Raw genomic sequence first — 16,135 nt, 5'->3', positions numbered from 1 at the left:
CCTTCTTGCCAAGCCGTCATTGTGTGCTGCGGAGGTAAGGATCGAATTAATTTGGTTGGTTTGCATTTAATATATCCTCTGAGAAATTTTCTAGAGTTATTATAAAAACATTGTCTTGTAGATTAATTTTGAAGTGAAATTTTGGTATATTTTGTTTGTCTGGCTATGAAGTAAGTGGAGAGTATAAATTGTAAATGTGTATATTACATCCTGATTCCGGGCCAAAATACAGGGATATGGCGTCCGGTAAGATCGAAGTGCCGTAGCCAGGCGGCAAGCCAGGAGCTAGCGTAGAGAATTTTCCTGCAAATTCCGACCACATCTTTAATTTTATTTGGAGGTGTGAGTATGATATTCAGTTAGGAAATAGGCCTAAGATGTTTAATATTTTTTATTTACTGATCCTTTCGGTGTAATTTCTCTGTTTATGCTTTCTAAAAATAGAGAAAAATTTATGAGGAGCGGATTTGTTATTTTCCTTGAAAGATGGATTCGATTTGAAAATGGCGGGCGCGGAATTTCAGTTATATTATGAATAGTGTTGGTTAAACTCCGTAATGTGGATAACGCATCGGAATATTTAAACAAACTTCAAGGTGGTTTTGTCCTAAATCGTATCACTATTTGGGATCGTCTTTTTAAAATATGGCGTCATTGTAATATACCAGAGTTTGGTGCCGCATAGTAATATGAATGAATATATTCGAAGAAAGGAGGTTATGTTAAAATAACGGTATGTATTATGAGAAACGTGAAGTGTAATTTATTTGTAGGCATTTGTTTATTTATTTCGTTACGAATCTTATTTTGTCGGCAGCAGTTGCGTGTTAAGTATAAAACGTGATTGGAAATGTGCTTCTTGACTTATACTGTTGTTGAGCCGTACGTATTTTCTTGCGTTGTTATTTTATATTTGACGTCTGTATGTGTATGAGGCCTAAGTACAAACTTTATTGCCCGTGTTCACTTTCAAAGTACTCCCCTTCCAACTTTATACATGTATTCCAATCAGTGCCCCTGCCATGCATGGAAGCATTGCCACATGACTTTTCATGGTGGTTTACATGATTTTTAGAGATTAGTAGTTTTTGGAACAAGAAAGCCATGGTGACAACTCTGGTGAGTGGAATGGACATTCTGACAGCCGAAAATTCCTTGCAGGATGGCACTTGTCCACCGAAAGATGTATTTCAGCGAATTGCTGCTGTAAACTTTCCTAAACTTGGAAAGTAGAATGGAAGATCAGATTCATAGCTGTTAATCCCTTTTGATATTGGGAAGATGTTCCCATTGATGGTTGTGGTCCCTTTAAATTATTTGTGTTTTGTTTCTGAGTAATACTGGAAAACCCCAGACTTAACCATTATGTACTCTTTATAATTTTTGTTATTATTTTCAACATTATTGTTGTTTGGTCTATGTGTATAGGTTGAAATCCCATTTGTAACCATCACTTCCCTCTTGATACTATACCTGAAGTAATTACCAGCTATTTTCACATTTTAGAAAAGAAGTTGAATACACAAATCTACCATGTTAGTGTGATGGGGGTTCTAGGAGTCTGGTTTCAACTAGAAGCATGTGCTGTCTGCAAAATTGCCATTTTTTACTCTTAAACTTCAGGGAGATGTGATATGTACCTCCATGTATGTGCTCAGCCTTAGCACATTGTAGCTGTTAGTAATAGTAATCTGATCGACTTGGCGTTATGCAAACTAAGCTTTATTAAGAACTAGTGTTGCTGTAAATCAGAATTACCCAATAAAGTCTCTGAAGTGGTTTGTGGGACACAGGAAAGTTCATTTATGGTCCTGTGTAGACTAGGTTTTATTACAGACCAGTGAAGCAGAAAATCTGAAGTGCCAAAAACTTTTGTGGAAGTCTTCATATCAAATTTCAGCAATATCTGTGAAACCATTAATGGAATACGTGGAGAAGTCCATTTATGGCCTTAACATAAATCTGTCTCCTATGGATCACTATGGCCAAAAATCAGAATTGCCATACAACTTTGGGTCATATTGAATTTTAAGAAAAACTGTCCAGGTGGTTTATTGCACTAATACTTGGTTACAGGCAAATGTGATCTTAGCATACGGCCTTCACTATTGGTTTATAAAGAAAGCCTAAAAAGCATAAGGTGAACAGTATGGATCAATTTATTTTTCATGCATCAGAAACCAGGATTCATAAAATTTGTTACCAAAGACCAGAAGAGGGTGTTTTGGTCTGCACAACAGAATTTACTGTTGTGAGAAAAAAAAACATGCTAAGGAAATGTTAGGTGGGTCCTTTGTCACAACGACATGGCACGTCTTCACGTTGTGGATGGAGGGGACGGCCTCCAGATATGGACAGTAGCTGCGAATATATTGAATAACCTGACAAGGGATGGTTCTCTAGCTTCAGGGGTTGGGCGTGGGGCTAACAACTCCTCACCATAAGAAATAAGCTTGTTACGAAAATGTTCAAGGAGCCTCGGACCTGGATGGATTATTTGGATAAACGACTTAAATGAAAGGAAATGGATGTGAGTTTTGGTACTTGGAATGTTAGAAGTATGTATAGGGCAGATGCACTTAGGAGAGTCACAGAAGAAATATCAAAATAAAAGTTAGATTTACTGGGAGTACAGGAGATCAGAGAGGACGGAGGTGGCACCAAACCAGCAGGCAAATATACATTTTTCTATGGAAAGGTGAATGAGAATCATGAATTAGGTACATGTTTTTTTCATACATTAGAAAATCATAGCAGCAGCTACTCGTAAGTGGGAGGAGTTATGTTAGAGATAGGATGTCATACATAATACTAAGAGGTCACTGGTGTGATATATTCTGAATGTTCATGCTCGAACAAAAGATAAAATTGCTGATATGAAGGACAGGTTCTACAAAGAACTAGAACATATGTTTGATAAATTCCCTAAATACCATATGAAAATGCTAGGAGATTTCAGTGACAAAGTAGGTAAGGAAGACATTTTCAAACTAACAGTTGGGAACGAGAGTTTAAACGAAATTAATAATGATAATGGAGTTAGAATAGTAAACTTTGGCACATCCAAAAATCTTATTGTCAAAAGTACCATGTTCACACATTGTAACAGTCATAAATTTACTTGGACATCTGATGGAAAGACACATAATGAAATTGACTATATTTTGATAGATAGGAGATGGCATTCAAGTGTACTTGATGTCTGATTTTTCAAGGCAGCAGATTGTGATTCTGACCACTATCTGGTGGTGGCATAAGTTATGGAGAGGTTGGCATTGAGTAAACAAACAACACACACAGTTCATATGGAGAGGTTCAATCTCAAGAAATTAAACAAGGTAAAGGGCAAGGAAGTCTCAAGTTGGTTTACAGCTTTGGAGAGCTTAGACACTGAGGAGGATTTTAGTAGTGCTTGGTAAACTCGTAGAGAGAATGTCAGAATTTTTGCCAAAGAGAATTTAGGTTATTATGATTTGAAGAAGCATAAGCCATGGTTTGACAAAGGATGCTTGAACTTATTAAACCAAAGGAAACAAGCCAGACTGCAGTGGTTGCAAGATCCAAGTGAAATAAGCGGGGATAATCTGAACAATATAAGACGTGAATCTAGCAGGCATTTCAGGAATAAAAAGAGAGGAAATCTGAAAGACAAAATTGATGAGCTTGATATGAACAGTAAGAACAAGAACATTAGAGACCTGTATAGAGAAATAAATGACTTTAAGAGGTGTTACTAACTTAGAAGTAAATTAGTGACGTGAGAATGGTGATCTACTTGCAGGTTCCACAACATTTTGAATAGATGGAAGAACTATTTCCCTCAGTTATTGAATGTGCATATTGTCAGTAATGTTAGGCAGATAGAAATAAGTACAGCTGAGTCGTTAGTACCTGATCCTAGCTCTTTTGAGATTGAAATTGCTATTGCAAAGTTGAAAAGGTATGGCAGGTAGTCATCAAAATCTGGCAGAACTAATCCAAGCAGGAGGTGAAGTATTATGTTCTATGATCCATAAGCTAATTCATTCTATTTGGAATAAGGACAAATTGCCTGATCAGTGGAAGGAATCTATTATTGTATCAGTTGAGAAGAAGGATGTCAAAACTGACTATAGTAATTATTGGGCGATATCACTGCTATCCACTTCATACAAAATTTTGTCCACTACTATTCTCTCAATTATTGGGGATCATCAGTGTGGCTTTCAACGTAACAGATCAACTACTGATCAGAGTTTTTGCATTCGTCAGATAGGGGAGAAAAAATGGGAGCACAATGAGACAGTACGTCAGCTATTTGTAGACTTCAAGATAGCCTGTGATTCAGTTAGGAGGGAAGCATTGTACAATATTCTCATAGAGTTTTGGGTATCCTTGAAACTAGTTAGGCTGATTAAAATGTCTTTAAATGAAATGTATAGTAGAGTATATTAAAGCAGTAGATAAATATTTGTCTAATAATTTTCCTATCAGAATGGTCTGAAACAAGGAGATGCTTTATTGCCACTCCTTTTCAACTTTGCTTTAGAATGTGCCATCAGGAAGGTCCCAGAAAAACCAGGTGGGACTGAAATTAAATGGGACACATTAGCTGTTGGTCTATGCTGATGATGTGTATCGACTGGGTGATAATATAGATACCATAAAGAAAAATGCCCACACTTTAATTGACACTAGTAAGGAGGTTAGTCTAGAAGTAAACACAGAGAAACCTAAGTATATTTTGCTGTCTCATCACCAGAATGTAGGGCAAAATCATGACATAAAGGTAGATAACAGATATTTTGAAAATGTGGCACAGTTCGGATATTTGGGAATGACGATAACAAATCAAATTCTGATTCAGGAGGAAATTGAGAGGAGATTGAACTTGGGTAATGCTTACTACCCTTCAGTCCAGAACCTTTTGTCTTCTCATATGCTGTCCAAAAACAAAAATTTGAATATACAAAACAATAATATTGCCTGTGGTTCTCTATGGGTGTGAAACTTGGTCTCCGACATTAACAGAGTAATGTAGATTGAGGGTGTTGAGGAAAATATTTGGACCGAAGAGAGATGAATTGACGGGAGGTTGGAGAAAACTTGATAATGAGGAACTTCATAACTTGTACTCTTCTCCAAGTATAATTAGAATGATCAAGTCAAGGTTGATGAGGTGGTTGGGTCATGTAGCACAATTGGGGGAGAAATGTGTATAGGATATTGGTGGGAAAGCCAGAAGGAAAGAGACCACTAGGATGATTAAGATGTAGATGAGTGGACAATATTAAAATGGATCGATGGGATGTATGGGATTGGATTGATGTTGCTAAGGATAGGGACCAGTGGAGGGCTCTTGTGATCACGTGAATGAACCTTTGGGTTCCATAAAATGCTGGGAAATTCTTGAGTATCTGCACAATTGGTGGCTTCTCAAGAAGGGCTGAGCACCATGAGTGTTGAGGAAACTTTTCATAACCAACATATTTGTTGTTGAAGATTTTAAGGGGCAAGATCCAAGCTTAGTCATTTCTTCAGTCTTAAATTCCATGGTGTGAGACAGATGATGGAGTTAGGTTCCAGAAAGAAATGCACCATTTGCTGTGGTAGACATACATATTTTGTAGTAAATAAGATCCACGTTCTATAATCTGCCTTACGTTGGTTGTGGTGTCTGGATGTAGGGACAAGCTTTATTGATTGGGCCCAACTGTAGGTTTTTGCCTGTGAATGGAGATAGAGTACAGTGTCCAAAATGTTTGAATAAAAACAGGATGGTGTATAATGCCCAAGCGTGTCTTTTTTTCAATATAATATGCTTATTAGAAACTTTAATAACAGGAGTAAGATGTATCCCTTTTGTAGTCAAGTGTTCATACAGTATCTTGGGTTTTGTCATATGTTGGTAACAGACTAACACAGTTGCCTACTTCCTGAGTATGTGTTTCTTATCATGCAGTTTGTCTACAGATCTCCCCACTAACATTCAGGTTCAAGGCTTCATCGCTGTGACATCATGGTTCAGGAAAGAATGTTCATTGGATAGGTTATCTCAAAATTCATTCAGTATTTTTCTTTTATATTTAATAATTATCTTCACTATAATTTTCATTATAATCTTGGTACATTCTGTATTGTGCCTTAGTTGTGAATGGTCTCGTCTTAATATTTTGTGGAATAGAGTAAGCACGTACAGTGTTTGAAGCATGAATAGTTGAACATGGGAGGTAGAACAAAAGGTTATTTTTTATGGTTTCTATTGTCATTTTATCCAGTTTAATTGTGGGTATACAACCCTTATGCCCTAAGGAACTGTATGCATTTATAACCTGAGAAATAATAACAATTGGTGATAGAATAATTAAGAACCAAGGCCATGATATGGGCATATTCTGATTGCTGTTACTGCTCTTGAAATGTCATTATGACAACATTGACCTCTTGGAAAGTGTAGTATGCTCAGGAGGATATCTTATCGTTTTTTTTTGTTCTATAAGCCATAAACAGAAGTTGTTATTTTATGAGAATGCTTGAAAATTGAAAGTAAGGTCACATACACACTTTTCAAGCAGTGAAGGAAGAAATGTACTTTGAAAGATCCTAATTTAAAGTTTGTATAAGGAGTCTGATCAGGATGTTTGTTCGGGTTTGTAGCCACGTGCTTTTGTGTGTGATACACTGTCAGTTACTGGCACCATGTCCGACAACGAGGCAGCGCCTCAGGAGGAGACCAAGAGAAAACGTGGTCGACCAGCCAAAACTGGTGCAGAAGTCAAGGTGAGAAATTTGACACTCAGGAATGATTCAAGGAAAAATGTAACATGAGCTAGGAATACAGGTAATTTAATTTTAGGTGTAGAATGAACTGTTGTGTTGTAAAATTCAGTCTTCAGAAGGGTAAGTTGCTTGCTGCCCTTAACATTTTACTAACATTTTCCAGTAATTAACAGTAATAAAGTAATAAATTGTAGCCAGAAAATAAAATACAACTTAGCCAGTTCAATTTGCAGTAGATTCAAAAGGTAACACTGGCATAGTAATGAAACTGGAATTAAATTATATAAATAACAAATATTCCAACTGGGAAATTGTTGGATGTGGTGTGCCTCAGGGATCTGTGTTGGGACCCTTTTTAATATATACATATATGTACATAAATGATTTCCCCCTTGAAATAAGTAAAATTTCTGAAATTATTATGTTTGCAGATGACACGAGCATTCTTTGCACAGCTAAAGACTACTATAATTTAAAAATAAAATTGGATGTTGTTTTAATCACATGTTTATGTGGTTTCAAAACAGTCAATTTGTGTTAAATATGGATAAAACAAAAATGATAAAATTCACCCCAACAGCAGCTATGAGCTACCCTCTATATACGTGGCGCAATCCAAAAGTTTCCGAAATTTGAATTTTGCGCGCGAATGGTTATGAGTACATTGAAATACCGCTAGGTGTCTCCTCACACATCCTTCTTGAATTAGTGTGGCAAGCGGTGTCGAGTTGAGTGGTTGGGTTTATTGTTGGTGAACGTATTTCCATTGTGTTTCCGTGAGTTTGCAGTTTTGTGATGCCTGACCTGAGAGAGTAGCGTTTTGTTTCAAACTTGGGAAAACCACTGCAGAAACGCACCAAATGTTGAAGCAAGCTTTTGGTGAAAACAGTTTAGGCCAGACACAAACTTACAACTGGTATAAGCGTTTTAAAAATGGCCGAACATTGACTGATGATGACGATCGTTTGGGACGGCCGTCAACGGGCAAAACACCAGAAAATGTCGCGAAAGTTAGGGATCTGATTCTGCAAGATCATAGACTGACCATCCAAGACCTCTGTAACACCTTGGGACTAAGTTATGGTAACGAACTTTGTCAGAGGAACTGAACATGAGGAAGATTGTGGCAAAGTTTGTGCCACGACTGCTGCAAAATGAACAGAAACAGCATCGCTTGGAAGTCTGCAGGGACTTCAGCAACAGCTTCAAGAGGATCCAAACTTTCTTTCAAAGGTTGTCACTGGGGACGAAAGTTGGGTTTATGGCTACGACCCTGAAAGCAAGCAGCAGTCGTCGCAATGGAAGAGCCCTTCACCTCGGCGAAAAAAACTCCACAAGTCAAGAGCAACGTTAAGTCCATGTTGATCTGTTTTTTTTTATATTGACGGGATTGTTCATAAGGAGTTCGTCCCTCCTGCTTAGACAGTCAATAAAGAGTTCTATCGTGATGTTCTAAGGCGTTTGAAGGAGGACATGAGGAGAAAACGTCCAGAGAAGTGGCGCACGAACGACTGGGTACTCCACCATGACAACGCACGACCGCATATGGCTTACATCGTGCAGGAATTTTTGGCTAAAAACAAGATGGCAGTTGTTTCCCACCCACCGTACTCGCCAGACTTAGCTCCATGCGACTTCTTTCTCTTCCCCAAGATGAAAATCAAATTGAAGGGGAGAAGATGTGATACAGTTGAGGAAATTCAAGCGGAAACGCAGATGGTACTAAACACCCTAACAAAGAAAGACTTCCAGATGCATTTGAAAAGTGGCAGAAACGCTGGGATCGGTGTATGCGCTCCCAAGGGGACTACTTTGAAGGTGATGGTGCAGAATAAGATCTAGGTAAGATGTAATAGTTTTTATTAATATATTTCGGGAACTTTTGGATTGCACCACGTACATTGTTTTTTAACAAAATGCTGAAAGAAGTAGAAACGATAAAATTTCTGGGTTTGCAGCTGGACAATCATCTGACTTGTAAGGGACATAGATTTTTTGCTTCATAAATTGAGCACAGTTGGTTTTCTAATGCAAAAATCATCTTATATGTTAAAAACTGATAATCTTAAAGCTGTATATTATGTGTATTATCATCCATTAGTGAAATATGGAATAACATATTGGGGAAATACATCTGACAGTCACAAGGTCTTTGTTATGCAAAAGAAAATAATAAGAATAATGATGGGAATGGGCCCAACTCATACATGTAGAGGCTTACTTAAAGAGCTTGGCATACTACCAATCCCATGTGTATATTTGCTCTCAGTGATGACATCTGTTGTTAATAATCTGGATAAGTTTCAGACCAATAACTCTGTATATAGAATCAGCACAAGAAGGAATGACCACCTTCATATACCTACAACACATTTATCATCCTATCAGAGCGGGGTGTATTATTCAGGAATCAAGCTATTTAATGCTCTGCCATGAAATATCTCAGCTTTAGAAAATTATCAAATTCAATTTAGGTTTGTTTTACAAAATTATTTGCAAAGTAACTCATTTTACTCTACTGACGAATTTGTTGAGCATGCAGGGGGCTCAAATTTTAAGGGTTAATAAATGTTCTGTGTGTATTATATATTGTTGAGGCTTGCTTGTTGTAACTGGCAGTATGTATGATGACTATGTTTGTTATGAATTGTAGTGTGTTACAATGAAACTGTATTGATGACATGGCTGGCCAATGTATGTGGAATAGCAAGGCGTTCAATTGTGCAGCATACAGTTGTTATGGTTGGAAATATGAGGGATTTGTCCTGTCTGTGTGAGGCCTGATATGTACTTTATAGGACTAAGGATGTATGATGTGTAGTCATCATGAATTTGTAACGTGGGACATGTTTTATATCTAGTCCTACAGGGAGGTGATGGGATCCATGAAGTGAAAATAAATGTAAAATCTGCATGTAATAAGAGCCAGTTTATTTCACACTCAAGGAATACCCAGTTCTCTATCACTAGGATATGGGGAGATGAATGGCGATAGGTCAGAAAATGGAAGTTAAGAAATATTGGAGGATGGAGAGGGAAATAATATGCAGGGTTGAGAGGAATGATGTGACAGACAAAAGAGAATGGGAGCGCCATCAGGAACAGAGGAGGAAAGAAATACAAATTTGAAAGGGATTGCAGGAAAGGAACAAAGATCATTTTGCCTGTGATCTTTGTTAGGTTGTGCATTAGTAATATAATAGGAAGAAAATTTGAGTGCCTAAAAATTGTAGGTACCATGATGACCGGGTACCAGGAATTTCTGCAGGCCTGGGTGCAGATGTCTGAAGGTACTCTATGAACTTTTATTTGACAAAGGTGGACACTGCAGGAACAATTCTGGGATACCTTCCACCACTCCCATTGATTGCTGCCATTTTGTGCTCCTGTTCAATATTACTACCAACTCTGCCAACATGCTCAACAATAGAATGGCAGGAATTAGCCTTTTATGGATATGGTTAATGAAGTGCAGTATTTAGTGTTCACACAACATATTTCATTCATTCATCAGTAATCTCTCAGACGACAGGTCCACAGTCTCTTCCAAAGCAGTTCCTCCGCTTAATTCAATCTAAAGCTTTCTCCTTCAAATAAAATAAATATCCTCTTCTGTCCCCAAGGTCATCCAGCATCTTACGTCTTCTTCCTCGTCTTCTGGTTCGCATACATGGTGTCTCTGTTTTTGGAAAGAGACTATCCAGGAAAAGTGATAATGTGGTAGTTTTTCCATTTGCTTTCCACATCGCAGTACAACAGCCATTCAAACTACTCTGGTCACACCTGTTGCTATATGAACTTGAACCATCTCAAGTATCATTTGCTCTGTGCTTCAAGTCGCTGCTGATGACGCTGCTTCCGGCATCAGTTTTTGGTTTTTGGTGTCTCTCTTCGCCTGATGCCTGCCTTTTGACCTGTCCAGCAAGGGAGGCCCTGCCAGTAGCTACGCTACCGCTGGTATAGCTTTCAGGGTCCGTTGCATACTCAAACTCCCTCACCACATGTTTAACAAAAAAAAATCCCATCTTTAGTATTTATTATTGTGTGCTGAAAATGTTTGAATATTCAGTTGACCACAGAATTTAATACTGTTCAAAACCAAACCTAGTGGAAAGTACCAGCTATGTTTTAGACCTGGCGTATGGAAGGTGATGTTCTGTAGTGAGAACTCCACTGTAACAGGCACACCCTACAGTCCTTATCTCAGATACTGGACTTGGTCGAATTCACTGTGCATTCTTTTAGGAACAGACGGGTCTAAATTAATGGCTTACATAATGGTTTTGCCAAATTAATTGAAATGTTACTAAGTTGCAGATGCAAAAAAGACATGTTACCTAACTACGAAGAAGTGAAGATTTAGTTTTCGTGTGATGTAGGAGTCAGCAGGCAAGGAGGTGAAGAAACGTGGGAGGCCAGGAAATGAAGAGAAGAAAGATGTGAAAAAGACAGATGGTGCTTCCCCTGCCAAGAGAGGGCGAGGACGGCCTAAGGGTTCAACAAAGAAGAAGGGAAAGACTTCAGCAAAGGTATGTACATATGTATATGGTGTGTTCTTGTGGTTCTGCTGAGAGATGTGACATATTTTAAGGAACACTGAAACTTGAGGTTAATTGTATTTTGCATGAGAGTTCTGATGGTGATCTATCACACTCTGAATTACTGGATTTTTGGACTTTTGCCAGTTACCTGGTATTCTAAAAAAGTAGAAGACACAATATTTGGAAACTATATCTTTTTCTGTCCTCAGGTGAGGAGGGGACACCTCTTTTGGATCCATTAGAAAGAACACATTACCAAACAGCACAGTGAAGATTGTGACTAACACTAGTTTTGTATTACAGTGTTGTGTGAAGTGTAGGCACAAATTGTGTGTTCAAGATCACAGTTGGTAGTCTGGTATATTGTGATCTTGAACATACCACTCGTGCGTACACTTCACACATCACTATCAAAAAGACTAGTGTTCTCAATCACAGTCTTCACTGTGCTGCTTGTGGCCATCTCACACCAACCTCCTACTCTTCTAACTGCCATCTCAAGACTCTCTTGTAATAGCAGCTGATCCTTGTTATATATCCTTGGAACACACCACACAGAATATGTCTCTCTTCCATTATTGCTGTGGAATTGTGCTTGTTTACGGAGCTGTTACTTAGCAGTGGTTGTATAGTTGCTTGTGTGATGGTCATTGCTAGCAATGGGTCTACATGACAATATTTTTGTTTCAAATTATCTTCCCAACAACCTCCTGAAGTTTGGCCTTAGGACTTTGATTCATATGATATACTACTCTGTCCAAAAAGTATCCGACCTTGGGCCGTGAGAACAAAGTTCTGTATCTGGGTGGTTACAATACCTAACCCCTTTCAAAGTAGGCCCCTTGTGATGCCACACGCTTAGCCCAGTGGTCCTTCCATCACTGGTAGCAATTCTGGAAGGCTTCTTTTGTAATAGTGTTCAGCTGCACCATCATGTTCTGTGTGATGTCCTCACGGCTGTCAAAATGGGAGCCTTTTAGCGGTGTCTTCCATCTTGGGAACAGGCAGAAATCACAAGGAGCAATGTCAGGAGAGTAGGGAGCCTGGCGAACCTGCAGAATGTGCTTGGCCAGGAAACCCTCTATCAGGTGTGATGAATGATCTGGGGCATTGTCATGATGCAGCTGCTAGTTGCATGCTTCCCACAGCTCCAGTCTCTTGCGCCGAACTGCATCATGAAGATGGTGGAGGACTTCTTGGTAGTACTCCTTATTTATAGTTTGGCCTAGTGGTGCATACTCATAATGCACAACACAGCGGTAATCGAAAAAACAGTATCACCTTCACATTGCTCCGAACCTGTCGTGCTTTTTTGGGCCTCTGGGATGTTGGATGCTTCCATTGTGACACCTGGACCTTGGTTTCTGGGTCATATCCGTACACCCACAACTCATCACCAGTGATAACAGTCTTCAGGAACTCAGGATCCCTGTTGGCCCACTCCAGCATGTCCTGTGCAACCTCAAGGCGGAGTTGTTGCTGCTCTGGTGAAAGCAGCTTGGGCACAAATTTTGCTGCCACTCTTTGCGTGCCCAAATCCTCAGCTAAAATAGTGTTTACAGAACCTCTGCTGATCCCAGCCTCATCAGCAACTTCCCGAATGTTCAAATGATGGTCCTCCATGATCAGTGTCTGCTCTTTTTCGATGACATCAGCATTTCGGCTTGTTGACGGTGTCCCGGAATGCTGGTCACTGTCTGCCGACATATGGCCTTCTTTAAAGTGGTTGAATCACTCTTTAATTTGAGTGGCCCCCATTGCATCATTGCCGAAAGCCTGCTGAATTTTGCGAATTGTTTCCACTTGGGTATCCCCAAGTTTCTGACAAAACTTGATGCAGTATCGCTGCTCCAAGTGTTCTGTCATCTTGAGCGAAATGAGAATGCGACGAACACGTGTTACACCACTTCGCTATCTGGCAGCCACAGACGCATCTGGCGATGTTGTGAGTCAGCAAAAAATCATGCATGCACATGAAAGTCCCTTCTACCACTATGCTCAGTTTCCCCACCCCTTTGGCGATTAAAATAAAGTCGGATAATTTTTGGACAGCAGTGTATACTGTTATTTTGTGTTGGTGTTTGTTTTTTACTTGGCAGTGCAAGTTGAGTGGTCCACTATGTACTAATAATTGTCTTTTCTTAGAGAGCAGCACCCATTACTCACTGGGGCCTGAGTAGACCTGGAACCACTGAGGAAAATTCCCCAGTGCAAATATGACAGTAAATTATTCTGTTTGGTTTAGCAGAAGTCTTCAGGAAGTACTGGGAGGGGCCGTGGGCGCCCCAGAAAGGAAGAGAAGAAGGTAGAATCAGCAGGGGAGGATGAGGAGGAAGAAGAAGAGGAAGAAGAAGAAGAGGGAGAAGACTAAACACAAACACCGTCACAGATTGGGAACCCAGACTTTATATAATGTGAAAAAATGTGTTTTATCATTTAAACATGTATCGTACCAAGATATTGTAGTCAACAGAGGGTTAAGGCTTGATTTTTGTGTAACGTAGCAGTTGTAAAATTGATGTTCATTTGAGTGGCTTTGCTGCTTTGTGCTGAACCCACTTGGCATGTTAGCTGCACAGGTTACAATTCACAAATTTAACAGGTAGTGAAATTTATTTTGATGTTAATTTAGTTCTTGAGTGTTTACTGTGAGTGAGAAGTATTGCCAACGTTTCAGAGGTATGTGCTGCCTCCTTCAGGGCCAGAGTATATAGGGTGGGTGAGTTTCCGTAAAACTGAAGATGGAGGCAGCATGTATCTCCAAAACATTGATAACGCTGCCCAGATCCACATGGTGTAAATACCGATGAACTGAATTGCCAACAGTTACCACCATGAAAGCCTAAAATCAGAAATGGATATGTTTTGCATTATTTTAGTATGTAAGGCATGACTGATTGCCCTGTCTTATTCTGAACTTTTGTATGATTATTTTAAATTTGATATATTGAATGTTATGTGTAATTGGAAAGTAGGGAAATGAAGACCATCAATTTTTTATTTATTTTTCGTTTGTTAATGTTATATCTGATTTTGTAATGCAGTATATCAGTAATAATGCTCTTCATAGTGTAGGGGATGAAAATTCTTCACAGTTGCAGGAATGGCATCATGTATTCTCTTCAGAATTTTAAAATCTTTTCTAACTAAAAGTGACATGTTCTGCGGAGGAATAAATGTATTGGGATTATATCAAAATTGAACTTTAGCCCCAAGAAAGTGACATTCTGTGATAGCATTTGTGAACACCAGCAAGTTTTGGATTTGTTATCAGATTTCACATATTTGGGTGTTCACTATGTTCAGCATGCATTGGACACGCTACTGATACGTCCTATTTCTGTTAGCAGCTGAAGCTGACAAACTGAACATACTTCATGATTACTTGTCAGCCTGCTCATGCAGCATGACAGCAAAGGCTAATCAAGTGGCATTGTGGAATGGTACATTTTACAAGTTTTTAAATTATAATTAATTAATTAATAATAATTATTATGACACAAGTGACAGTTTTTGTCTTCTTGTTTGGAAATTTCGGAGAAATTTTGTTATTGTGATGGATATTGAGAAAGCTGATATGTTTACTTTGCAGGGGGATTTCTTATTGCCTGTGGGGGCATGAGGTCATTTTCTGCATATTTTTAATCTTTTGGACTGTATTACTTTATTACAGAACATTATTTTTAATTGTTCAATAGTGCATCATATCAAGATATGAGAAGTGGAGGTGACTAGTAGCACAGCCAAAGTTACTGGCTTACATATAGCTCATATTGCATTTCAAAACATTCAAACTTTCAGTCCATACAGTAGCAGAATGAAGGACTACATTTTCATATATATAACTACAAGAATCCATTGACAAGATGATTCTGATAAATTCATTGGTTTTGTGGCCACTTTTTTATTTGTGGCTTGCATAATTGAAAAATAATTATTTCATCTTAATTGTAGAGTTCCCTTATGCCTTCTGTCATCTATTTGCTGTGAAGTGGTTCATTACATGTCAGCAAAGTTTTATTTTAGAAAAATGCTGTTAAATTGAATATTTTTTATAATTTAACCATTAACAATGTTGAGGATTTTAGTGGCCATGTGTAAGGGAAGAAAAGAGTACCGTATTAGATGAAGTTCAATTGTTGTACAAAAGTATTGTTTTAATGACAAATCTTAGTACAAAAGTGCTGTTCTAATGACAAATCTTTCCAGCATATATATTGCAGTTACATACATTGAGAGCTCCCATTTACAGAACATGTTTCATAAGTAACATTCCTGTAATTGCCTCATAAAAAAGTATTTTACCAGAATGTTTGCTTTCAAGTACAATTTGAATGGTAGATTCATTCAAGCACTCAGTTATAAACATTATAAGTATACAGTCTTTCTTTATCCAAGAAACATGACATTAGACTTGGGATCTAAACATTGTGCATCTCTTTCACTAATTGATCACCCTGGTTATGGAACTTGCAGTATTTTAGAAGTTTTAATTTTTATTTTTTTTTTAATTAATTTTAATCTGTTTTGTTGAAAAGGTTGAGGAGGTAGGTACACTTATGTGGAGCTCATGCCCTTATTTTTTATTGTTGGCCAGTAACCCAATAACTTTACTCCTCCTACTGATTTGCTGAATGTTTGCATGATTTTCTGGGAGATCAGGAATATTTTCCAGCCTTTAAAATATAGCTGGCAAATATTCCTGATAGTATATTCTGTTAATGAGTACTTCTGCAGCTAAATGTCTTTAGCTAAAGTTCTTTGGTCTTTTAACTGTCGGAAGGCACTCAAGTGAAATGCCCATTTAACACTGCGGACCGGCAATTTAAATATCT

The 16,135-nt window shown here is 38.3% G+C and overlaps 1 protein-coding gene across 3 annotated transcripts; it reads left to right on the top strand.

Annotated features, from left to right (window-relative positions):
- On the top strand, nucleotides 1-15,230 carry LOC111866538 (high mobility group protein HMGI-C-like). 3 transcript variants are annotated; one of them, XM_023855579.2, is made up of 4 exons: nucleotides 1-34; nucleotides 6,637-6,759; nucleotides 11,139-11,288; nucleotides 13,549-15,230. In XM_023855579.2, the coding sequence occupies exons 2-4, from the start codon at nucleotides 6,679-6,681 to the stop codon at nucleotides 13,669-13,671; spliced, it is 354 nt and encodes a 117-aa protein (XP_023711347.1). In that variant the 5' UTR covers nucleotides 1-34; nucleotides 6,637-6,678; the 3' UTR covers nucleotides 13,672-15,230. The 3 variants fall into 3 exon arrangements, with proteins under 3 accessions (XP_023711347.1, XP_023711345.1, XP_023711346.1); XM_023855577.2 differs by having other exon boundaries at nucleotides 13,546-15,230; XM_023855578.2 differs by lacking the exon at nucleotides 1-34 and adding an exon at nucleotides 233-342 and having other exon boundaries at nucleotides 13,546-15,230.
- The last annotated feature ends 905 nt before the right edge of the window (nucleotides 15,231-16,135 follow it).

This window comes from Cryptotermes secundus, unplaced genomic scaffold (genome assembly GCF_002891405.2).
Source record: "Cryptotermes secundus unplaced genomic scaffold, Csec_1.0 scaffold401, whole genome shotgun sequence".
In the NCBI taxonomy this organism is placed as follows: Eukaryota; Metazoa; Arthropoda; class Insecta; order Blattodea; family Kalotermitidae; genus Cryptotermes; species Cryptotermes secundus.
Note: the sequence above shows the minus strand (reverse complement) of the source record. Positions and strands in the feature narration are given on the sequence as shown.

Bases quoted from the DNA above. Each gene is read 5' to 3' on its own strand.
- LOC111866538 (XM_023855577.2), top strand. From the start codon at position 6,679: ATGTCCGACAACGAGGCAGCGCCTCAGGAGGAGACCAAGAGAAAACGT. The intron at 6,760-11,138 runs GTGAGAAATTTG...CGTGTGATGTAG, and splicing joins AAACTGGTGCAGAAGTCAAG to GAGTCAGCAGGCAAGGAGGT. The intron at 11,289-13,545 runs GTATGTACATAT...TGTTTGGTTTAG, and splicing joins AGGGAAAGACTTCAGCAAAG to CAGAAGTCTTCAGGAAGTAC.